Genomic DNA, 24,698 nt, shown 5'->3' on the forward strand with positions numbered 1-24,698 from the left:
TTCTCTTCCTCTCTTTCTCCCTCCCACTCTCTTGTTCTCTCTTCTCAACAAATATACAAAAACGTTCCTTTGTTATCCTTATTGACATTATTATGAACTACCAACATTTTTTTTCCAAATTTTTATGATTTTTATTTATATGTTTTAACCTTCCTAGCCTCTCCAACTGAGCTCCTTCCCCCCAACCAACAAAAACAAAGTTTATATATTAATTATTTTCGTAAACTTTGTATCTTGCCATATCGTTTGTCTTATGTTTCCTATCTCTCTGCTGCTTCCATTTTCATTTCACATCGTTTTCCTGCTTTCACATTTCCAAAAATCGAAATTTATTTTGCCTGAATTAACTTTGTCTGAAAGCCATCAAGCAACTCAAAATTTCCTACAATCTCATTAATTATAGCCGAAAATTTATTACCACCAATCTTGTCTTACACAACAATTCGACAATTCTCTACTGCTGCGGCATTGGCTCTAGCCGACATTAGTCGAATGTTTAACACGAGAATATAATTACAAGGGAATAAATTTGTCGTCATTGGAATCTTGTAAACTGTTATAGCAGCAGTGCAGAAGGGCGGGTGAGCGGTTAGCGAAAGAACGGCATAAAACCCCATAGTGCGACATGCTGGCAAAACAGACACAGTGGGTCATATTCATGTTGTAGTCATGTATAGCGAAAGAAATGAAATGGCAAAAGCAAAAAACTAAGGCAAGGCATGACGATAGGACGTCATTGCATAGGGACATTTGCTTGTTTTGTTGTGAGTTTTTATTAACATCTGCTAAAATTTATAGCAGTTGAAAGACACTTCGCAATTGGGCAATATGTTGGCAAAATTAAGTTACAAAATTCAACAACAACAAGGATTGTTGACACATATAGGCGGCGCAAAAATGTGGTTGTTGTTGTTGTTGGTCACCTTTATCGTCGTCGTCGCCGTCGTCATTGGTTGCGTTCCGTTTGTTTATTTATGATTGACACTCAGCTGCTGACGTTTAGCACAAGTAAAAAAACAGCAAAGACCAAATCCGAATGCTAGCTGATGAGTCATTTTGGGCCAAATGCTAGTTTTCGTTCTTTATTTTTTTTTTTGGTAAAAATGGCAAATGTTCTCCTTTTTTTATAGCTTTTGCTGCGAATCTCATTAAAAAGAAATATTCAAAATCATTGTGATATGTTTTTGCAAATGTGAATGACGTGCTATTTAGCGGTGGTGCGTTATGTCATCCCTGAAGTATGACATCATTGTCCTACTATCATCTTTCATTTGTGTTGTTTAAAACTCCCAACAGAAGTCAATTAATTGTTGCCGACTTAAGTTATCATCGTATCTGGGATTTCTGCCCCCCCCCCCCCCACATCCTCAAACAACATCCCACGCCCCAAAACTACCCCCAGCACATCCTCCTGTGCAGTTGATTTGTGCAAGGCGATTAAAAGAAATGAGTCTTTGTGCCTTCATTACCATTACCACCAATCACATGATGTTATGTTGCTCATTATAACTGCGTCTTCTGTAATACTTTATTTTTAGTTGCAACATGTCGAGCAAAAGAAGCACCAAAGAAAATCGCATTGAAAGGAAACCTCGTCTATGGCACGCACAGTCTATAAATTAGAGAGTGTGTTTTGCAAAATTATTTTCTCATTTTGTGTTTAGCAGCAAAATACCCTACTTTCTGGGAGGAGAAGGAGACTACTGAAATCTTTAAGTTAAGTTTTCTCAACGAAAAGCCAAAGAGGTCCTCCTTTAATACTGATTAAGTAAAAGTTGAGGGATTAAAGAGGGATTCGAACCTGAACACTCTCAGCAACAGCGAGAACCCCTGCCGTTGTCTAGCATTCAAAGCCATCAATACAACTTCCAAAAGATGCACAAATGGCATGTGTATACTGTGGAAGCAATCGCAGTTGTGTAGACAAGAAATCCATTACTTCATGGTAAACTCATGAGTAAGGAACAACATGTGTGAACGGTGTTAAACTTGATTAATGTTTTAATCCCATCTTAAACATGTTTTCGTGGTAAATTCGATATAGGAACGATCTACCAATGTATGACTCTTTATGCTTTCACACCTAATGTGGTTCAATCGGGTCCCTAACCGATTTTATTTTATTTTATTTTATTTTATTTATTTTATTTTATTTTATTTTATTTTATTTTATTTTATTTTATTTTATTTTATTTTATTTTATTTTATTTTATTTTATTTTATTTTAATTTATCTTTATTTTATTTTATTTTATTTTATTTTATTTAATTTTATTTTGTTTTATTTTATTTTATTTTGTTTTAATTTATTTGATCTTATTTTTTATTTAATATAATTTTAATATATTTTATTTTATAGCCTAGTTTTATGCGATATTTTTTAATATATTTAAATATTTATTTAATTTTATTTTAGTTTATTTTATATTTTATTATTTAATTTTAATGTACCTTGTATGCTATAAATTCTGTGTTTTTTTTTCTTCACTATAATCTAGGCATTTAAAATTTATTTTATTCAGATTTTGTTGGGGATCATTTTCACATTTTGTTAGTTAGCCTTTCTAAAGATGAATATACCCTCAAAAGTATGCTATACTTTTGTTCTTTACTATAAATATAGTCCTTCTAGTAGACTCTCTTTATTAAACATGACTTACTAAGCTATTTAAATTTTAGTTTTTCGTAGATATAATGAGAATTTAATTTCATTTTGTTTTGTTTTATTTCATATTAATATTTTATAAAAATAAAAAAAAATAAATGTAGAAAAAATAAATTGACAATAAAATTATTTTTTTTATATATTTTTATTTATTTTTTTTTTTTATTTTTGTGTACCTTGTATGCTTTAATTTCTGATTTTTTTTTTCTTTTTAACATTTGGTCGGGGATAATTTTCACATTTTGTTAGTTAACCTTTTTAATGATGGTTGTACCCTCAAAAGTATGCTACACTTTTGTCCTTCACTATAAATGTAGTCCTTCAAGTAGACGCTCCGTTTGTACATATGGCTTACTTAGCCATTTTAATATTAGTTAAATGACATTATCAAAATTTTATTTTATACTATTTTATTTTATTTTATTTTATATTATTTTTTTTTTATTTTATTTTTTTTTATTTATTTTTTTTATTTTATTTTTTTATTTTATTTTATTTTAGTTTATTTTATTTCACTTTATTTTATTTTAATTTTTTTATTATATTATTCCATTTTTATTTTATTTAATTTTAATGCACTTTATATGTTACAATTTCTTATTTTGTTTTTCTTTGTTACATTCTAAGCGTTATAATTTTATTATTATAAACATTTTGTCGAGGATCATACTCAAAAGTATGTACCCTCAAAAGTGGGCTATATTTTTTATCTTTTACTCTAAATGTATTCCTCACAGACTTAAAGACTCTTTGTTTTTACTCATTTTGGTCTTCGTAGACATCTGAATAATAAGATATATGTTTCTTTACGTCATAAGCATTTATTTTAACCCTCAAAAGTATGCTTTAATTTTAAAATTATATGAAATTTTGAAAAGTCCTTCATTGTATCTTTAGTTTTAGAGCTGAATTTGGCTTAGGAATTTTCTTGGATATTGTCATTGAAATTTGTGCATTTCTAACCTCAAAATTCTTCTTTCGTGAGTATGATGGCCAATACAAATTTATGTTTGTTAACGTTTTGGGAATTTTTCCGAATATTTTTCCTAATTGTTGTATCTTTAGTGTTACTTATTCCCTTTCGAACTGCTTTAGGTTTACGCCTTTTTTCGATATTTTAATTTTGTCTTATTTACATTTTGGGGCTTTGTTACATTTCTTTTTACCCCCAGAAGTATGCTTTAATTTTATAGTATTATGGTTCCTCAAGCAATATTTTGTATCACTCTCACATCTAAATTTTGCATCAATGTTTTTATATAATTTTTTGTTATTTCTCAGGGTTACCTTATTCCCCCTTCTAGCCCTTGATAAAAACATTGGTATTTTTTTGCCCTGTTTATATTCCTCAACATTTCAACTGTCTCACAGGGTAAATTTAATTCGTTATGACTTCATTTAGTATCATTTGCTTTTGTTATTTTCATTTGTGAGACTGTGATGGCTGCGGCTGTATCGTAAGGCTGTTTTGTAAAATTGTTCGCATATTTTACGCTTTTACGCACCACAAGACAAAACCAAGCCAAGAGGCCGGGGGAAGGTGGCTGCGTTCAAAGAATGTTCAACAATTTCGCAATGCTGTAGAGAATTTAAAGCATTGCACTCGAAAGATCAAATGTCGCGCTCTGTGAGGATGGAGTAGCATGTACTTATTTGTCATGGGCGGCATGTTTTTCTTTTCTTTTTTTTTGGTGTATAAATGCGTGAGTTTTTTTTTTTGTGTGATGATGTTGTTGTTCTTGTGGGAAATTGCAATATTGCTGAGAGAGAAAAAACTCAAAGGGATCGCGTGCCAATTTTTAATGAAAAAATATTTAAGTTGGTTAAGCTAGGATTTTACTTTTCCAAAAAGGCAAATCTTGTTGTTTTGCTTTCCAAGTCTCTTGGGGTCCTTGCTCAAAGTTTTTTTTTCTCTATTATTTTTTTATGCAATTTATTTTTCTTATCTATTGTTTTTCCTTCTTTTGGTTTCCTTTCCTTTCCTTTCCAATTCAATTACATTTTCCTCCCTTGCCACCAAATGTGGCCTCTATTATTTATATTAGTCTATAAGGTCCAAAATAAGGCATTAATTTTTAAAACGTTTTTCTCTGCTTACACGACATAGCCATTAAACCATTTGATGTCACACTAAATCTCCTTTTAACTTTGCAATCAATATGTTACAACCCAGCCATTGTTATCATTCAATTTCTTCTCATCTGCTGGCTGGAGGAGGGGGGTCGATAGACAAGCTTTTCGTTTCATTTCATTGGATTTCATTTTGTTTTGTCACATGTAGCATCAGCAGCGGCAACAACACTCAACCTAACAAGGATTCATTTAAGTGCGCAACAGAAATAGAAATCCTTATTTATTAAACATTTTCTTGTACTTTTTGTCAATGCTGAAACTGCTGCTGCTGCTGCTGTTGCTTTGGATGGGTAATGGTATGGTGGTCCTTCCCCAGCTTGACGAGCGAGCGCGTTGACAGTTTTGCGATTGTTTGTTTGAATTTAATAACAATTCTTAGAAAGAGCGCCGTTCGACATTCATTCCCAAAATGGGACAAACAACCCAGCCAAGAGACAATAAAAATAAATCCTAACAAACCGCAAAAAGTCACGTATCCTGGTTTTGTTCGTATTTATTACTGAACGCCAAAGTAGTAGTCTCACACAAGATGCCTGCTGCTGATGGCTTTACCAAAAACGAAAACAAAAAACCCTAACCATGTCTACTAAAATAAGGCTCTGGCAGGCGACATAGGGTCTTGCCCCCCCCTCGTTACCTTTCTCTCTCTCTCTCTGTAGCAAGCGACGACAGTAGCATCTAAAGTGTGTGAAACAACATACATAAGTGTTTAACTTTACTTTCAAGATTGTTTAACTATTGTTTACGGCAGCAGCGTGTGGGTATGGGTATGAGTGTAAGTACTAGGCAAGGGGGAGTTGCTTTTTCTATTTTGTGGTTACACTTGGTGTGACAGTTAAGAGCGCCAACCATCACATCTCCTTGTTACGGCAAGTAGGAAAAGGTCCCATTTTATGTGTGTGTGTTTAACCAAATGGAGGGGAGAAATAAAAAGCTTCTTTCCCTGTATTTATATATATTTAAAGACCTGCACTCAAGCGAAATGATTTTTTGATGCTTAGGTGTATTGTCTGAAACATTTTTGGGGTTTTATTGCTGATGATGATGATGAGGGACACGTGGAACAGGACTCACGTAATCCTACTAACTTTGTTATTTAAATGTATTAATCCCTATAAGACATCGCTTTGCAGGTGCAATAATATATGAGAACTGAGTAACGGGCCTTATGGTGGTTTTATGTTGTCAAATACCTAATGAAATATTACGAGAAATTGACCTTGTACCTCTTATAAAAATGAGAGTATCCCATATGTAAACATGCATTAAGTTTGTCTGGGCTGTTTCGTACTTAAGCCTAGTACTTGGTACGACTTTTCCCCCGAACAACTGTCAAAATACATTTTAAAAAAAGTGGCGATGAAGACATTTCGAACATATTCCGTAGAAGTGGTAAATTGGAAATTTTCCCATGAATATTCCATTAAGGAACAGGGGCAAACTTCTCACATATTAATGAGTGCTCTCCAATTGAAGTTTAAGTTCTGTGATAAGGGGCCTCCTTTTCATAGTCGAGTCCGAAAGGTGTGTTGCAGTGCGACACCTCTTTGGGGAGAAGTTTTTACATGGCAAAGTACCTCACATGGCAAAGTACCTCGCCAGCATTAGGAGGGGCTTACCACCGCTGACAATTATTTCTGATGTTCTCGCCAGGATTCAAAACCAGGCTGCAGTCAGGCGGACATGCGCTACTGTGGCTTCCGTAGAAGTGGTACGGAGTTCTATAAGCATAATAGTAGCTGGCTACAAGTCGCAGCGTCTGTATAAATTTCGCTTCAACTAATTGCAAATGTTAATAAATGCTCACCAACTGGGTCACAAACAGCTCAAGAGGTGATATTGGAAAATCTTCTTATCTATACCAGGTTCTGAAGCGATTTGGATCACATTGAACATGATTGTGTTGAAATCATAACAGAACATCGAGTGGAAGTTTAAAACTTGGACTAAATGTAAAAGCGGTCGCGTATACTGATGACGTGGCTATAGTTGTAAGGGGAAAGTTTTCCAGTACTCTAAGAGATATACGGAAAAGGAAGATTGGTAGATTGGATGAGGCTGATGGTGCCCGGAGACTTGTAGTATTCGTACTAAACTCCGACTGTCTCGCAGACCTCAACGAGTCTGAAGGGGTTATATCCAACATATTCAACAAGTTGAAACTGAAGGTCTATAGAAGCGGTAGGGTTGGGGAATCAGAAGACGATACAGCAGTTGTTGCTGAACACTTGCCTGAGGAACTATCGACCACATCGCTAAAGTCTGGCGGATTGCAGGAGACATGCTGACAGACTAAAGGTTGCCAGTAACGACTTTTGCCGCAGCTGTAAGAATGCCGAGCAGAAGAGACTATAGAACATCTGCTGTGTGTGTTTCCCGCACTGGCAGTCAGAAGGAGATCCACTTTAAGTTCTCATTTCTATGAGAACTTGTCTGATTAAGCTGATGTGAGCATTCGCATTTGTTGTTTGGGTTTTTAAAGCGATCAGCATGGTTCAACGGTAGGAAATAGAAGGTGGTAGCGCAATGGACGAAAACGTCTAAGTGAGTCCTAGTCTGATGGCAGACTGCCACTTTAACCTAACGTAACCTTAGCCATGTAAGGAGGCCACCGTAGCGCAGAGGTTAGCATATCCGCCTATGACGCTGAACGCTTGGGTTCGAATCCTGGCAGGTACATCAGAAAATCTTTCAGCGGTGGTTATCCCCTCCTAATGCTGGCGACATTTGTGAGGTACTTTGCCATGTAAAAACTTCTCCCCAAAAAAGTATCGCTCTGCGGCACGGCGTTCGGACTCGGCTATAAAAAGGAGGTTAAAATTGAATCGGACAGCACTCTTTGATTTGCGAGAAGTTTGCCCCAGTTTCTTAATGGAATGTTCATGGGCAAATTTGCATTTGCAACCTTACCCGTGTAAAACTTCTCCACTAAGTGATGTCGCCATTCGTAATCGGCGATAAAAAGGTCCTTTATTGGACAGCACTCGTTGATTTGGGAGAAGCATCGCCTCTATTCTGCATTGGAATGTTCATGGCCAAATTTGCACTTGTGCCTTTTTCTTTCGGTCGATGGTAGGCCAGAGAGTTTGGGCATGTGAGGTATTAAACCGAGTAAAACTTCTCAACTAAGTAGTGTCGCCATTCGAAATCGGCGGTAAAAAGGTTCCTTATCGGACAGCACTAATTGATAAGAGAAAAGTATCCTCCGCTATTTTTAAATGGAATGGTCATGGGCGAAGTGCACTTGTGCTCAGAGACCTCTTTCCTCCATCAAAGGACGACAGTTTATTTCTCTTTCGGTCGACGGTAGCCCAAGTGTGCTGGTAGCTCGGCATCCATGCACAGAATCCCATCTTGCCATCGACTTCACAATGGCCATCCTTCACCAGTTTTTAAGGGATTTGGTCATGGAAAGCATGGTTAAACACCGTCTTGTGAGGTATTGCGAGTCTAATGGCCTTCTTAGCGAAAAATAGTATGGGTTTCGCAGAAATCGCTCTACAGGCGATCTCATGACACTTCTATCGGAACGTTGGAATCGCTCAACCCACCAGTTAGTTGAGAGTAAGGTTGTGGCTCTGAATTCTTATTTCGCCCGAACCGTTTGTATGTGGAATCGACTTCCGGCTAATGTTTTTCCCACCCACATTAACGTCCAAAGGTTTAAGACAAATGTCAATAAGCATTACATCCTTTTCCCCCTTCCAATTCGTAATTTCCTCTCGCCAACGCAATGTACTGGATTCATAGGGGACATCCCCTGCGTGTTGGCTGACAGCAAAAACAAAGAGACTTGAAACACTCCGCCACGCAATTCGACCTTACTATCCTCAACTACAAGGGATTGAGCGCCGTTATACTGTTCACATAAATCCTGATATTCAAAGACGGTAAATTCCTTCCCAGTGTTTAATTTACGGGTATTGTAATGGCTTAGTCCTCTGACCCTACACACGTCCGGCGGTCTCACCGACATATTGAGTGTCTCGGAATAGACCTCCAAAACCCGTTCCTGATACCCTTTGAAACCATTTGTGAAGACGGAGATCTCATCCTACCCAAACATAGCAATCGTTTTCATCTCCTCACTTTCGGGAAAGCAAATGCTAAAATCCATGACCAAATCGGTCTCAGATACCTGGCACCGGTAGTGAGTTCCCTCAGTCTAGGACATATATCATATGGTATGTGCCATACCATAACTTCTGAGCGCTGACAAAATTTTTTTGGTTCATCGCATTGTGCAAGGCTCTTAGGTAGATATTGTTATATCCACCACCCAAGGATGGGGGTATATTCATTTTTTCATTCCGTTTGCAACACATCGAAATATCCTTATCCGACCCTATAAAGTATATATATTCTTGATCAGCGTAAAAATCTTAGACGATCTAGCCATGTCCGTCCGTCTGTTCGTCCGTATGTCTGTTGAAATCACGCTACAGTTTTTAAAAATAGAGATATTGAGTTGAAACTTTGCACAAATTCTTTTTTTGTCCATAAGTAGGTTCTTTATCTTGGTCCAGATAGGTCCAGATTTGGATAGAGCTGCTATATAGACCGATCCGCCGATTTAGGGTCTTAGGCCCATAAAAGCCACATTTATTATCCGATTTTGCAGAAACAGTGAGTTGTGTTAGGCCCTTCGACATCCTTCATCAATTTGGCGTAGATCGGTCAAGATTTGGATATCGCTGCCATGTAGACGGATCCTCCGAATTAGGGTCTTAGGCCCATAAAAGCCACATTTATTATCCGATTGTGCTGAAAATTAGAGGTCATGAATCTGTTAGGCCCTTCGACATCTTCCATCAATTTGGCCCAGATCGGTCCAGATTTGGATATAGCTGCCATAAAGACCGATCCGCCGATTTAAGGTCTTAGGCCCATAAAAGCCACATTTATTATCAGATTTTGCTGAAATTTGGGACAGTGAGTTGTGTTAGGCCCTTCTACATCCATCATCAGTTTGGCCTAGATCGGTCCAGATTTCGATATAGCTGCCATATAGACCGATCCGCCGATTTAAGGTCTTAGGCCCATAAAAGCCACATTTGTTATCTGATTTTGCTGAAATTTGGAACAGTGAGTTGTGTTACGCCCTTCGACATCTTCCATCACTTTGGCCAAGATCGGTTCAGATTTGGATATAGCTGCCATATAGACCGATCCGCCGATTTAAGGTCTTAGGCCCATAAAAGTCACATTTATTATCCGATTTTGCTGAAATTTGGGACAATGAGTTGTGTTAGACCCTTCGACATCCTTCATCAATTTGGCCCAGATCGGTACAGATTTGGATATAGCTCCCATATAGACCTATTCGCCGATTTAGGGTCTTAGGCCCATAAAAGCTACATTTATTATCCGATTTTGCTGAAAATTGGGACAGTGAGTTGTATTAAGATCTTCGACATTTAACTGCAACTTGGTCCAAATTGGTCCAGAATGGGATATAGCTGTCATATAGGCCAATATCTTGATTTAAAGTCTTGGCCCAATAAAAGGCGCATTTATAATCCGATTTCACTGAAATTTGACACAGTGACGTATGTTAGGCTTTTCGACATCCGTGTCGTATATGGTTAAGATCGGTTTATTTATAGATATATTGGGTGCCCAAAAAGTAATTACGGATTTTTCATATAGTCGGCGTTGACAAATTTTTTCACAGCTTGTGACTCTGTAATTGCATTCTTTCTTCTGTCAGTTATCAGCTGTTACTTTTAGCTGGCTTTAGAAAAAAGTGTAAAAAAGTATATTTGATTAAAGTTTATTCTAAGTTTTATTAAAAATGCATTTACTTTCTTTTAAAAAAACCGCAATTACTTTTTGGGCAACCCAATAGCTACTAAAAAGATCAACATTTTCTTTTGCAGTATCAATGCTTATCGCTTATGTTTTTTTGAATCAGCTTAATTTATGTATGCATATTTTTATTCATAAATATTTTATCATAAAATCTTGAAAAACGGAATACAAATTTAATAATTTTTTCTTTTTTTTTCTCATTGCAGGTAATTAAAAATTCTCTTTAATAATCGCCCATGTTGGTTTTGTAAGTACATGTTGTAAAGTATATATATTTATTAGTTACATCCTTGTATGCCTTTGCGTAATGAAAGCAACATTATCCTTATGAAGTACCAAAGGCCAGTAAAACAATCATTTGCTTTGGCCATTTGCCTCTATATTTTTTTTTTGCAATTTTTCAATTAGTTAAGCGTTTGTTTATAACTGTTTCGAAAGGAACAAAACAAAAAAAGGTTTTCAATCAAACAGGTTTAATGATTGGTGTTTCTACAAACGCTTGGAGTTTCCATGATTTTTTCTCACAATTTTTCAATCAGAGTTGAGCTCGACATCATGGGGATGGTGATGAGGTTGATGTTAATAGAAGTCATGATTTGTAAATGAAATCTGAAGCAGTAAAGGAGCAAGGGATGAGTACATGAGCATCACAATCATCACTACCATCTCCATGACCATTATAATCGTTATTAACACACACTTTATAATAAAAACCAATATAATACTCGTAATTTTTATACGAGTTTTTTTTTGCAGGCAGAAGTGTAAAGGTGTATATGTAGCAACTTTTCTGCTGCCGCTGCTGCTCATTCATCATGATGCTGAAACATTAATCCCTTGTGTCCATGTTTGTGTTAGGTTTATAGTGTGTTCTTGTGAGTGTGTGTGTGTGTGTGTGTTTAATTGTTTGTTTTTCTATTTGCTTGCCTGTTTGTTAGTTGATTAACAACTATGAAATGGTGAATGAAATGTGTTGATGTAAAAGGACTTTATTGAAATGACCACAAGTCATTCCATCATCCTCATTCCTGGGCAATGTCCTCGTGATCCTGTGATGTCATGGATTAGCTTTGAACAAAGAAACGTTGAGCCACAGAGCGCTCAACAACTGCATTTGTAGTTGGTCTTTGCAGTTAGACAGCCAACCCGCTTGATTTCACATTTGCTGTTAAATACTCGTTTTCAACTTTTGTGTGTGTGTGTGTGTGTGTGTGTGTGTGGATTTCTAGCTTTTCATATCTCTACTTCTAATGACTTTCCTAGACAAAGACTGCTCCTTAATCACTGGTTGCCAGGAATTAAGGAATAAAGGCAAGAGAGAGAAAAAAAAACGAACAAGGAAAATTAATAGTTGGCTATTAACCCTTGAATGGTAAAAAAAAAAAAACATTGTGGTAATTTTTAATCGAGGTTATCACTAGGAATGTGGGGATTTGCTGTTAGGTATAGATTTTTCATTGGGTTGGAGTAAAATTGAAAACATCCACGAACATCCATCATTAAGGAACAGTGAATAGACTTATTTCATGTAAGCTGTCTGATACAAGTTTTAGCTCAACAATAAATGATCCCCTTTCGTGTTCCAAGTAACACCTCTTGATAGGGAAGGTTTTTATCGCTAAATAAACCTTCCGCCCTACGGACTAAATTTCCGCCACTTTTCTTTCAATCGATTTTTCGTCCTTCTGTCCTTACTTTTGATCGAGTTTCTATTTTATGAGCGTTCCTTGGAACTTTTCATTCTTTGGTTCCGTCCTTTGGAAAGATTTGTTGTCCCTTGAACCGATTTTCTATTCTAAGCTCCGTTTTACATTCCAAGGAGATATTTCCAGCACGTGATAGCTATGAGCACCACACAATCTGGAACTTTGAGCTTCGACTTGTGTGGTGTCCATCGTTACCACGGGAAGCTTAGCTGAAAGCTACCGGGCGCGTCCACAGGTTGCGGATGATGGAAAGCTCCGTTTTTATGCGGAGTATCTGCAAATGCGGCCGCGAGCAGTCAGCGATTTTCGAGAGAAGAGTCTCAGTGAGGAGTCAGGTGTCACTGGCTCTTAATTAAATACTGAATGCCAATGATACTCGAGATGAGAAGGCGAGTTATTGGCGCCTTCAAATAACCAATGGCTAACATCAGCGTCTGCTCCCAGGTTAGGGGCGGCTGGAGGCAAGTGTCGGATCTTGGAGCAAGCGGCTCGCCACAACGAGGGATACATGTACAATCCCACAAAACCCATGCGATTGCTGCAACTAAAGTCGAGGACAATCAGCGGTATCAAGTGAAGAGTCTCAATGAGATCCCGTAAGGATCGGCTCTGGCTTAAATACCGATTACCTATGATACTCGATAGGTAACCAATGGCCATCATGATCCCGCGGGAATCGGATCTATGGACCGGAACGAACTTTGCTCATCAATAGGAGCTTGACGATGATCGTTATCCCCACATGGAAATATGGCTACAACAACAACTACAACATTTCCCCATTGCGGACCAACTTTCTGCTTTCTGATAGATTTTTTTCCTTGGTATTTCCTTGGATCATCCTTTCCTGCACTTCTTTTTTCATTTCGTCAATTAATTTCCATGCTTCATTGGATCGATTTTCCATCGGACTCAATTTCCTGATTTTTCGCCGCTTTGAGCGGACAATTTTTAATTCTTCAACCCGTCTGTTCTTTCATCGACAAACTTTTCGTTCTTCTGACACATAGCCGATTTCATCCTCCACATAGAAATATGGCTACAACAACAACTACAACATTGCCCCGTTGTAGACCAACTTTCTGCTTTAGGATCAGTTTTTTCCTTTGAACAAACTTTTCAATCAACTCTCCATTTATTGGAATCGATTTTCATCCTTCAAACTAACTTTCTCCAGTTCCGGACAAACTGTTAGCTTCGTTTTTCTATTCTTCGGAATAACTTTTGTTGGAATCAACTTTCCGTCTTTTTCACCGTTTTCGCTTTGATTGGAATTTATTTTCCCTGTTTTGGACAGACTTTCAGCTTTGTTTTTCTATTCTTCAGAATGACTTATGTTGGGATAAACTTTCCGTCCTTTTTACCGACTTCGCTTTCGTTGGGAGCAATGTTCCGTCTTTCTGGCTTACTTTCAGTTTGTTATGCTCATTTTCTGCACTTTGTACCAAATCTGAAAGTTCGATACCTTGGACCGATTTTCCTTGGATAATCCTTTCCTGCATTTTGTTTTTCATATCGTCGGCCAATTTCAGTGTTTCGTTGTACCGATTTTCCATTTTTCGGACTCATTTTTACAGATTTTTCGCCGCTTTGAGCAGACAATTTTTAACTCTTCAAAACTTCTCCTCTTTCATCGACCATCGAACTTTCCATTCTTTCGACCCATTTCCCGTTCGTTGGGACCGATTTCCATCCTTCGAACAAACTTTCCGTTTTTTAGGGCTTGTTTTCCCAGTTCTTGGCAGACTTTTACCGATTTCGCTTGCGTTGGGGCGATGTTCCTCCTTTCTGGCTTACTTTCAGTTTGTTATGCTTATTTTCTGCCCTTTTGTAACAACTTTCAACTTCCAATGCCTTGGACCGATTATCCTTGAATTACCCTTTCTTGCATTTCATTTTCATATCGTCGGCCAATGTCAGTGCTTCGTTGCATCGATTTTCCATTTTTCGGACTCAGTTTTACCGATTTTCGCCGCTTTGAGCTGACAAGTTTTAACTCTGCAAACCGTCGCTTCTTTCATGGAGCAACTTTCCGTTCTTTCGACTCATTTCACGTTCGGTGAAAACAATTTCTTTCCTTGGAACAAACTTTCCGTTTTTAGGGCTTATTTTCCCAGTTCTGGGCAGACTTTTACCGATTTCGCTTGCGATGGGGCGATGTTCAGTCTTTCTGGCTTACTTTCAGTTTTTCATGCTTATTTTCTGCCTTTTTGTACCAACTCTTTCGATGCCTTGGACCCATTATCCTTGAATTACCCTTTCTTGCATTTCATTTGTCATATGACCGACCAATTTCCGTGGTTCGTTGCATCGATTTTCCATGTTTCGGACTCAATTTAAAAGATTTTTCGCCGTATTGAACTGACAGTTTTCAATTCTTCGAACCGTCCCTTGTTCCATCGACCAAATTTCCGGGCTTCCGACCCATTTCCCGTTCACGACCGATTTTCTTCCTCCGAATGCATTTTCAGTTCTTTAGGTTGATTTTCCGCCATTCCTACCATCTTTAAACTTTGATTGGGTCGATTTTACATCCTTCAGATGTACCATTCATCAATGCAGATGACTTTCCGTCCTTAGAGACTTATTTTCAGGCTGACTATTAAAGAACGGAAAATCGTCCTTCATTTTATTCGTACTTTGGCTCATCTTTTACCCTTTCAGCTATATTTTTATACCCTCCACCATAGGATGGGGGTATACTAATTTCGTCATTCTGTTTGTAACACCTCGAAATATGCGTCTAAGACCCATAAAGTATATATATTCTTGATCGTCGTGACATTTTAAGTCGAACTAGCAATGTCCGTCCGTCTGTCCGTCCGTCCGTCTGTCAAAAGCACGCTAACTTTTGAAGGATTAAAGTTAGCCGCTTGAAATTTTGTAAAAATACTTCTTATTGGTATAGGTCGATTGGAATTGTAAATGGACCAAATCGGTCCATGTTTTGATATAGCTGCCATATAAACCTATTTGGGTCTTGACTTCTTGAGCCTCTAGAGGGCGCTATTCTCATCCAATTTGACTGAAATTTTGCACATAGTGTTTTAATATCTCTTCCAACAACTGTGCGAAGTATGGTTCAAATCGGTCCATAACCTGGTATAGCTGCTGTATAAACCGATCTTGGGTCTTGACTTCTTGAGCTTTTAGAAGGCGCAATTCCAATCCAATTAGGCTGAAATTTTGCACGTGGTGTTTTGGTATCACTTCCAACATTTATGCGAAGTATGGTCCAAATCGGTCTATAACCTGATATAGCTGCCATATAAAGCGATCTGGTATCTTGAGTTCTTGAGCCTCAAGAGAGCGCAATTCTCATCCGATTTGGCACAGATTTTGTACAACGGTTTCTCCCATGGTCCCATGAACTTTCCCTCCAACTGATCGCCTTATTTTTGATAGGCCTTCTCTCATTTTGACACACAGTCACTATCTCTAAAAGATTTGATTAAAATCTGGTTCTTCCCCTTAGATCCCCTAGATCCAGGTTTGTGGTTAATTGTTTTCTTTCTGGGCGCAATCTTTCTACAGACTGTATGGCCTATGTAAGTTAATGGTACTTCCATCAGTCTACAAATTTTTGAACATCCATCCACCCAGCAGTGAAGGCCTACCAGACTTCAGCCATTGTATGGTTGAGAACTTATTGTGGAGCTGAAGGAGATCTACCCATCATCTCTCTTTTAGGAGACTTATCTTTCCTACACAAAAACTCCTTTTGCCACATAGGGGTTAAAATTTAAAATCCTTTTTGGATTTAAACAAAAGGGATGTTTTTTTCATTTTCTTCATCACAGTTATAAAAATCTTTTAAGATCTACCAACTTTCCTAAGAGATCAATCAAGTATTACGATGCTACAAAAATAATAGAAAGGGAAGAGCAAAGAAGATATCAAACAGGCAGCACTTCCCAAGGGAAGCTGCTATCAAAACTAGTTCCGTTTTAAAGACGGGTCATAATGCTTTTGCTATTAATTTTTTTTCTTTTTTCATCAAAAAAATCCATCTAGTTTTTCCCGCTCTTTGTATGCTTTCTGAAAAAAATAGACAATCTTCCGTTGCTAATTTAGTTTCTTTGCCCTGGACCTTTTTTTTTGGGGGGGGGGGGGGGGGGGGGTACAGGGTGGGTTTGAAAAAGGACATTTTCTAAACACTCTTGAAGGTCATGTGAACTATTTTCTAAATGTTTTTTGGTTAGGCATTCAGAGCAGAGCATGTGAGTCCATGTGTTTGTTATATTTCTATTGAGAAAACCCGCTCTAATAGAAACTTGTTTTTCTTTTGTCCAACAACAGTTTTAACCTTTTTTTTGGGGTTTTTTTCTCACTAAACATCAAATGGCAAATATTTGGGCAGACACTTCATCAACGGCCCATCAACTTTCTATGAGCAAAGACACTAGACATTGGACAAATGTCCGCAAAAGGTTACTAATTGTGTGTTTAGCTAATATTTTGTTATGGGACACCTCTTGTGTGTGTTAACCTTTTAACCTCAAATACCAAAACATCACCCTTTTATTGTTTTGTGGGCTACAAAGCGAAATTGAGCTGTCCTGGCAGGGAATAATTTGTGTGTGTTTTTTTTTCCTCTGTTACAAAATTTGCCGAATGACATAGAGGGGGGGGCTTCTTTGATTGCTGTGCGAATGGTGCCACAATTCAGACGCGTGTCCCATATTGGAATTAATTTTTAGTATTCATATATGCGCCAGACACTCGTGCCATGCCAATGGACGCGCCTGCCAGGAAGGAGATATTCTGTGTGTGTGTGTTTTTTTCTGATCCTTTCATGCTCCCTTGCCATCCAATTTGTCTGCAGTTTTTCCCCGGTTTTTTTTTGTGGTGTCTTTGCTTCAGCCTATTGTTCTAACTCAATATTTCGTATTCATACATGGGACATGGCTGAGTGGCTGACTGGGTTGGTATGCGCTAGGCTGGGCTGGTTCGGATTGACTTGACTTGGCTGCCTGTTTTACTTGATATGTAGAGAATATGTATATGCATAATGTAATAATATGTCTATGGTTATCACCAAAGGACCTCGCCAATGAATGAGTAAAGCATAGCGAACCGTATCGAACCCTGCTTTAACGGGCCGGAAAAACTCAGTACACTTGCAAAACGCCAATGCTTATTCGCACTCGACAAGATGCCATTTATTTCTGGGCTAACTATAAAATATGGCTCATTCAAGTTGTGAACATGCTCGCAACTCCGCAATGGAGTGAGTGGGTGAAAGAGGAACCAAGCAAGATCTTGCAGTCTAAGAAATTCATGATAGCATAAAGTTTTTCTCTTTTCCTTTTCCGGCTGGGACCAACAAATGATGTGAAATATGATATTAGCGTGTGTGTGTCTGTGGGTGGGCAGTGGGTGGGTATTTGCCTAATGCCAGCCACCAGCCTTTGTTTGAAGCAGGGCGTTTGGGTGAGTTGTGTGTATGTATGAGTATGCGTGCCATTTATTACATTCCTCTCCCCACCACTGCTTACCCCTTGTCTCTGGTCCTACCATACCATAAATTATGATTTACAACCCACGACATTCGAATCAATGGATTCTTATCTTGGTTTTTTATCGAATTTTTGTGTTGTGTTAGCAACAATCATTGTTGTTGTATGCATGCCAATGATGGTGTGGGTTTGGGGGAGAGGGGAAGTCCTTTACCAAAAAATTTCTTCATTGTTATTCGCTGCAAAAAGGAGCTTTACAAATGAAACAAAATTGATTAGATTTTGTCAACAAGCATTTTTATGTGATCCTTTGCCCATAAGTCCTGGCCTAGAGGGCCATTTCAATTATGCAATTACATCATAATTTTACTGCTGAGGGTGGCTAAAGCAAAAGTTTTATAGTAACAGAGGAGAAGGGGGTGGGGGTTAGTACGAGATGACCTCATAGTTATGTTAGCAAATAGTGTGGAAGTAAGTGTTAAAGTTTTTGTCGAGCTGAGGGAAATTTTTATAGCCACCATAGAGAGATACGAGAACATTTAGAACAGCAAGTTGTATTGGACACATCCAAGACAAATTTAGACCAAAACAATTGATGTTTTGATTAAGCAGCCATATGCGTAGATCAATCTTTTGATCTCGGAAGCCTATATTATCCTATTTCACTGAAATTTTTTTTTTCCAAAGAAAAATTTTCGGAAATTTAATTTTCATAAAAGCAAGTCGAATGGGGGCTATACCGGATTATATATGGATTAGACCCGCATATAGAGCGATCTGCCGATGTAGGGTCTTAGGCTCATAAAAGCTGCATTTCTTATCCGATTTGGACTAATGATTTGTGTCAAGATCTTCGACATCCCTGCCTTATGCATAGACCGATCTCTCGATTTAAGGTCGTAGGCCCATAAAAACCGCAGTTATTACCCGATTTGGCTGAAATTTAACACAATGATTTGTGTTAAGGTTCTCGATGTCCATGTCACTATGGTTTATATCGGAGGATTTTTGGGCATAGCTCCTATATAGAGCGATATACAGATTGAAAGTCTTTCACCCATTAATATCGTATTTATTGCCCGATTTTGCTGAAATAAAATAGAATGAGCTTTGTTTAACCCCCAACATCCTCCCCGAAATGGTACCGATCGATGTCACGACGTTTGGTCTTGAATCCATATAAGACTCATTTATTACCAGATTTTGTAAAAAATTTTGAACAGTGGATTGTGCAAGCTTTGTCTAGATTGGACTATTTTTCGATATAGCTGTTATAGGTTCAGAATCATGCAGTTTTTTCTCCTGAAATTAACGAAATGTTATTTATATGGTGGTGGGTATCCTAGGTGGTGGGTATCCAAAGTTCGCCCAAGCCGAATTTAATGTATTTTTACTTGTTTAAGTTTAATTTTATTGAAGTGTTAAATTTTGAACATTTCACTTCTAAAGAAAATTTTGTTTAAGTTTTATTGTTTAGAAATTTTTGTCAGCATTTGATTTCATTGGGAAATTTTGTCTATAGAAAAGTTTTTCTGTGATTTTATAGTTGACCTTTGGAATTTTATAACATTGTCTTCTTGGTTTGTTATTGTTGTTGTAGCAGTGTGTTGTACACTGTAAGGGGGAGGGTTCGAAATTAGGCACAGACCAGTATTTCTTTCATACGCAGGTTAAGTTCTTTAATGGTACACATCGAACTATACTCGTATTTGGATATAGCTGCCATATAGAACGATTTACCGATTTAGAGTCCATAAAGCCGTATATATTACCCGTTTACGCCGAAATTTGTATCAGTGAGTTGTACTGGGGGTCCCGACATTCGATCGGAATATGATGTATATCGGGCCATATTTACATATAGCTGCCATATGGAACGATATGCCCATCTAGGGTCATAGGCCCGTAACAGGTGCATTTATTAAAGCTTAACTAGGCCCATTTATATCCGAACTGAATATGGTCCTTATTGGGCCATATTCCATGTAGGTCAATAATGGTTTCTGGCGCATCTTCTACCCAATTTCGGTGAAATTTGGAACAGCGAGTTGTACTGAGACTCCCGAAATCTGTTCCGAATATGGTTCAGATCGGGCTATATTTAGATATAGCTGTCATATTGAACGATCTTCCGCTTTAGGGCCTAAAGGCTATAAATAGCGCACCTATTATCCGACTTCGCTGAAATTTGAAACAGTGAGCCGCTTTAAGGCTCCTGTCATTCAACTCGAATGTATACAAATAGCTGCTATATAGGCCAAAAAAGGTCTTAGGGGCATCTATTACGCAATTTCGTTGAAATTTGGAACAGTGAATTGTATTGAGACTCCCGACATCTATACCGAATATGTTTCAAATCGGGCTATATTTGGATATAGCTGATATATAGACCGATGTTACGTTTTAGGGTGTAAAGAAACAGTGAGCCACTTTAAGACTCCCGTCATTCGAATATGGTCCAGATTATATCATATTTAGATGTACCTGCCATATAGACCAAACTGCCGACTTAAGGTCATCAGCCCGCATTTACTACCCGATTTCGCCAAAGTTTAGAATAATGAGTTGGATTAGGCCTCCTGTTTTAAACAGGATTTAACAATTTTCATCATGGGATCATTATATAAAATCTTGGAAATTCTCCATCAAATAAATTCAGTTGTTTTTAAATCTGTTAGGCCAGAATGAAATTCTAAACTTAAGGTCAATTTCCTTTTAACACAAGCATCACATGTCAAGCATGCATCTTTATGGACCTTAAGCCTCACATATATTGCTTTGCCCTCTGTCGTAACATAGTTTCTTGTGAAAAATCTTCCAGTTTATCTTTTATTAATGATTGTTGAGGTAGTTTGGAGGTCTAAGTAACATTTATCATATCACATACTTCAATCATATTACCAATTCTAATCCTTTCAAAAGATTTCAAATTCGAATAGTTACATCACCTGGGTGCCTGGTTTCATGGACCATAATCTGTCATTGCAGACGTTAGACTATATAGACTATGCTTAGATAGACAAGATTGATACCATTAGCACACCTCTCCTTGATTGTTTAATCCTTTTAACAGAGTGTGAGAAATCTCTGCTGTGATGATATAAAACATCCCACAATGACTTGAAACTGTCATCGTTTGTTTATCTCAAATTCGGTAGGGATATCTTGAAATTCAATTCTTTATGTCAACAACAAATCAAAATGTGTCCTTTTTGGATCATTTAAGACACTTGCCGTTGTAAGCTGAAACTTTTGTAAGACTAAAAACCAGGCCATCACTCTTAACAGACTTTTTTGGATGTTGGTGATGGAGAAGATACCAAAAACAACACAGAAAAAAAGACAAAAATCTTGCAACTTTACTTTGTTGTGGTGGCGCAAGTAAAGCTACTTTCAAACTAAGCACTTTTTGTGTTGTGTTGTGTGGTGTTTTTTTCACTTCCTATTTTGAGCTAAGGGTTTGCAACAACCTAAGTAAGCCAATTAATAAACATGTCACTTCGTTTCATGTCACTCCATTTGATGCCAGGGGCTTTTGTTGTTGGTAAATGAATACCTTGGGTAGTTTTAAATCGACACCGATTCTCCAAGTGAACCCCCTCCCCCGTGCCCTTAAGCTCCTCTGCCACCCACTGCCAACATGCCGATACACAAATTATTGGCTTTGTAATCCAATTTAAAGCAATAATGAAATAATGACTGAAAGAATGAACCCAACACAGAACAAACAACAAAAACAAAAGCCTCACAAAACCAGAACATTTCCACTTTAAAAACTGTTGGCATGCAGACGATTAGACCAATGTACTGAAATTACCCATCATTTGTTGTGTATTTTTCAACCCCTATTGAGAGCGCTCTTTTTGTACTTGGCACTTTTCAGGTACTTTGTCAACGCTGGCAACAATGCTCGACATAGGCAGAAGAGCGGGAAGTGAACTTCTATTATCCGCTTAAATACTTATTGAATCATACGCATGTCCTACTAACAACACAAACGTGGAAAATAATGAAAATACCGACATTATCACTGTAGCCAGCACGTCAAACCCTGCCACCTTTTTTTTTTGGTTGTAGACTGAGAGTGTTGTTCTTGTCTGACTGTCTGTCTTTGTCGGTTTTGGAACAACAAGCTGAAATTTGTGTAATACAATATTTGTCGAAAATGACCTTTTTTCAGCTGAACCATCGTACAAGCAACATACTCTCGTTTGCTACTGCTAACGCATGGCTGTGGTTGTTCTTGTGTTTTGTGTCAATGCTATAGAAACACCTGTCACAGGCATAAATTTTCGTGGGGGCCAAAGCGGGGCAACCGGGCTGAGGCCGCCACAACCAAAAACTGAGCAGCATACTATTGTACAATACCTATAATTTGACTGAGGCCAACCATTGGTGTCGCTGTTAGATTTCAAACCAAACGAAATTTTTATGGTTGCTCAAAAAAAGTTCAGATCAAACGTGAAAATTCTTAACAATCCGCCACACACATGTAAGCGATATGACGAGGGGTAGGTGAAATGCAAAGTAAGCTAAATTACAAAAGAATAAGAGGAAGTAAGCATTTGTCAATTACTTAGGCCGACATTTCTTTATAGGCAAACAAAGGGTAGTAGATAAGAATTGATGTGCCATCGAAACTATTGGTTTGCCAAAAAAGTAATTGCGGATTTTTCATATAGTCGGCGTTGACAAATTTTTTCACAGCTTTTAACTCTGTAATTGCATTCTTTCTTCTGTCAGTTATCAGCTGTTACTTTTAGCTTGCTTTAGAAAAAAAGTGTAAAAAAGTATATATGATTAAAGTTCATTCTAAGTTTTAATAAAAATGCATTTACTTTCTTTTAAAAAATCCGCAATTACTTTTTGGGCAACCCAATATATCAACCGATTGATGCCATTTTTGCTTTGGCTGATGGAGACCAAAGTGAAATCCATTGTGCAAAATTTCAGCCAAATCGGATAAAAATTGCGCCCCATAGTAGCTCAAGAAATTAGATACAGCTCTCACTTTGTATCTGTAGGTTAGGTATAGGGTATCATAAAGTCGACACCGCCTGAAATTTGCCTCTCCTTACTGGTTTTTTGATATAGCTGCCATATAAACCGATACTGGATCTTGACTTCTTGAGACTCTAGAGGGCACAATTCTTATCCAGATATTTTATTTTGACTTTATTTTGACTGCTCCAGATATTTTATTTTGACATTCAACAACTTTGCCAATTATAGTCCAAATAACCATATAAACCGATGTCGGGTCTTGACTTCTTGAGCCGCTAGAGGGCGTAATTATAATCCGACTTTGCTGAAAAATTGCGCCAAGAGTTTTGGTTTGACCACTAACAAATGTGCCAAGTATGGTCTAAATCGGTTCATAACCTGATATAACTCCCATATAAACCGATCTCGGATCTTGACTTCTTGAGCCTCTAGAGTGAGCAAATAGTATCCGATTTGGCAGAAATTTTGCACCAAATGTTTTGTTATAACTTTCAACAACTGCGACAAAAATGATTTAAATTGGTTCATAACCTGACATAGCTCCAGTATAAACTGATTTCGGATCTTGATTCTTGAGCGTCTAGAGGGCGCAATTATTATCCGATTTTGCCGATTCAAACCGGTTTATAACCCGATAAAGCTCTCATATCAACTGATATCCTATTTGACTTAAATTTTCCATGAAGTGTTTTGGTTTGATCATCAACCACTGTGTCATGTATGTCTCAAATCGGTTCATTACCTGACATAGTTCCTATATAAACCGATCTCGGATCGTTACTTCTTGCGCTGAGAAAGCGCGCAATTTTTAACCAATATGGCTGAAATTTTGCATGTGGTATCTGTTAAGATTTCCAATAACTGTGTCAAGTATGGCCTAAATCGGTTCACAACCTGATATAGCTCCCATATAGACCGATCTCCCGATTTGACTTCTTGAGCGCTTACGAACCGCAATTTTTTTCGGTTCGGCGAAATTGGGCAACAAACGGGCCTTTTATGGGTCCAAAACTTTATATCTAGAGATCAGTCTATATGACAGCTATATCCAAATCTGAAACGATCTGGACCAAATTGAAGAGGGTTGTCAAAGAGCCTAACGCAACTTACTGTCCGAAAATTTCAGCGTCATCGGACAATAAATGCGCTTTTTATGGGCCCAAGACCTTAAATCGAGAAATCGGTCTATGTGGCAGCCATATCCAAATCTGAACTGATCTGTGCAATATTGCAGAAAGATGTTGGGGGTCCTAACTTAACTCACTGTCTTAAATTTCGCAGACATAGGACAATAAATGCGCCTTTGATAGGCCCAAAACCTTTAATCGAGAGATCGGTCTGCCATTTTCAGGTATATTCAAATCTGAACCGGTCTTAGCCAAATTGAAGAAAGATCTCGACTGAACTTTCACAACTAACTGTCCCAAATTTCAGCAAAATCGGATTATAAATGTCCCTTTTAGGGGCCTAAGACCCCAAGCCGGTGGATCAGTCTATATGGGGGCTATATCAAGATATAGTCCGATATATCCCATCTTCGAACTGCTTATGGACAAAAAAAGAATCTGTGCAAAGTTTCCGCTCAATATCTCTATTTGTAAAGACTGTAGCGTGACTTCAACAGACAGATGGACCGACGGACGGACATGGCTAGATCGACTTAGATTTTTACGCTGATCAAGAATATATTGGGTTGCCCAAAAAGTAATTGCGGATTTTTTAAAAGAAAGTAAATGCATTTTTAATAAAACTTAGAATGAACTTTAATCAAATATACTTTTTTTACACTTTTTTTCTAAAGCAAGCTTAAAGTAGCAGCTGATAGCTGACAGAACAAAGAATGCAATTACAGAGTCACAAGCTGTGAAAAAATTGGTCAACGCCGACTATATGAAAAATCCGCAATTACTTTTTGGGCAAC

General features: G+C 37.7%; 1 protein-coding gene across 33 annotated transcripts in view; it reads left to right on the plus strand.

Annotated features, from left to right (window-relative positions):
• Positions 1-24,698, plus strand: part of LOC106083996 (protein muscleblind) — a 913,910-nt gene that overhangs the window by 645,286 nt on the left and 243,926 nt on the right. Inside the window, exon 3 of one of the 33 annotated variants that reach the window (XM_059368566.1) lies at positions 10,815-10,855. The exons of 31 other annotated variants lie outside the window; for them this stretch is intronic. Coding sequence is in view for 1 of the 2 variants with exons in the window: in XM_059368582.1 (XP_059224565.1) it covers positions 10,815-10,835 (21 nt within the window). In the remaining variant the exon portion in view is untranslated. Of the gene's footprint in view, positions 1-10,814; positions 10,856-24,698 lie in introns of those variants that run through there. One more of the 33 variants, XM_059368582.1, reaches the window with a different exon arrangement.

This window comes from Stomoxys calcitrans, chromosome 5 (assembly GCF_963082655.1).
Source record: "Stomoxys calcitrans chromosome 5, idStoCalc2.1, whole genome shotgun sequence".
NCBI lineage: Eukaryota > Metazoa > Arthropoda > Insecta > Diptera > Muscidae > Stomoxys > Stomoxys calcitrans.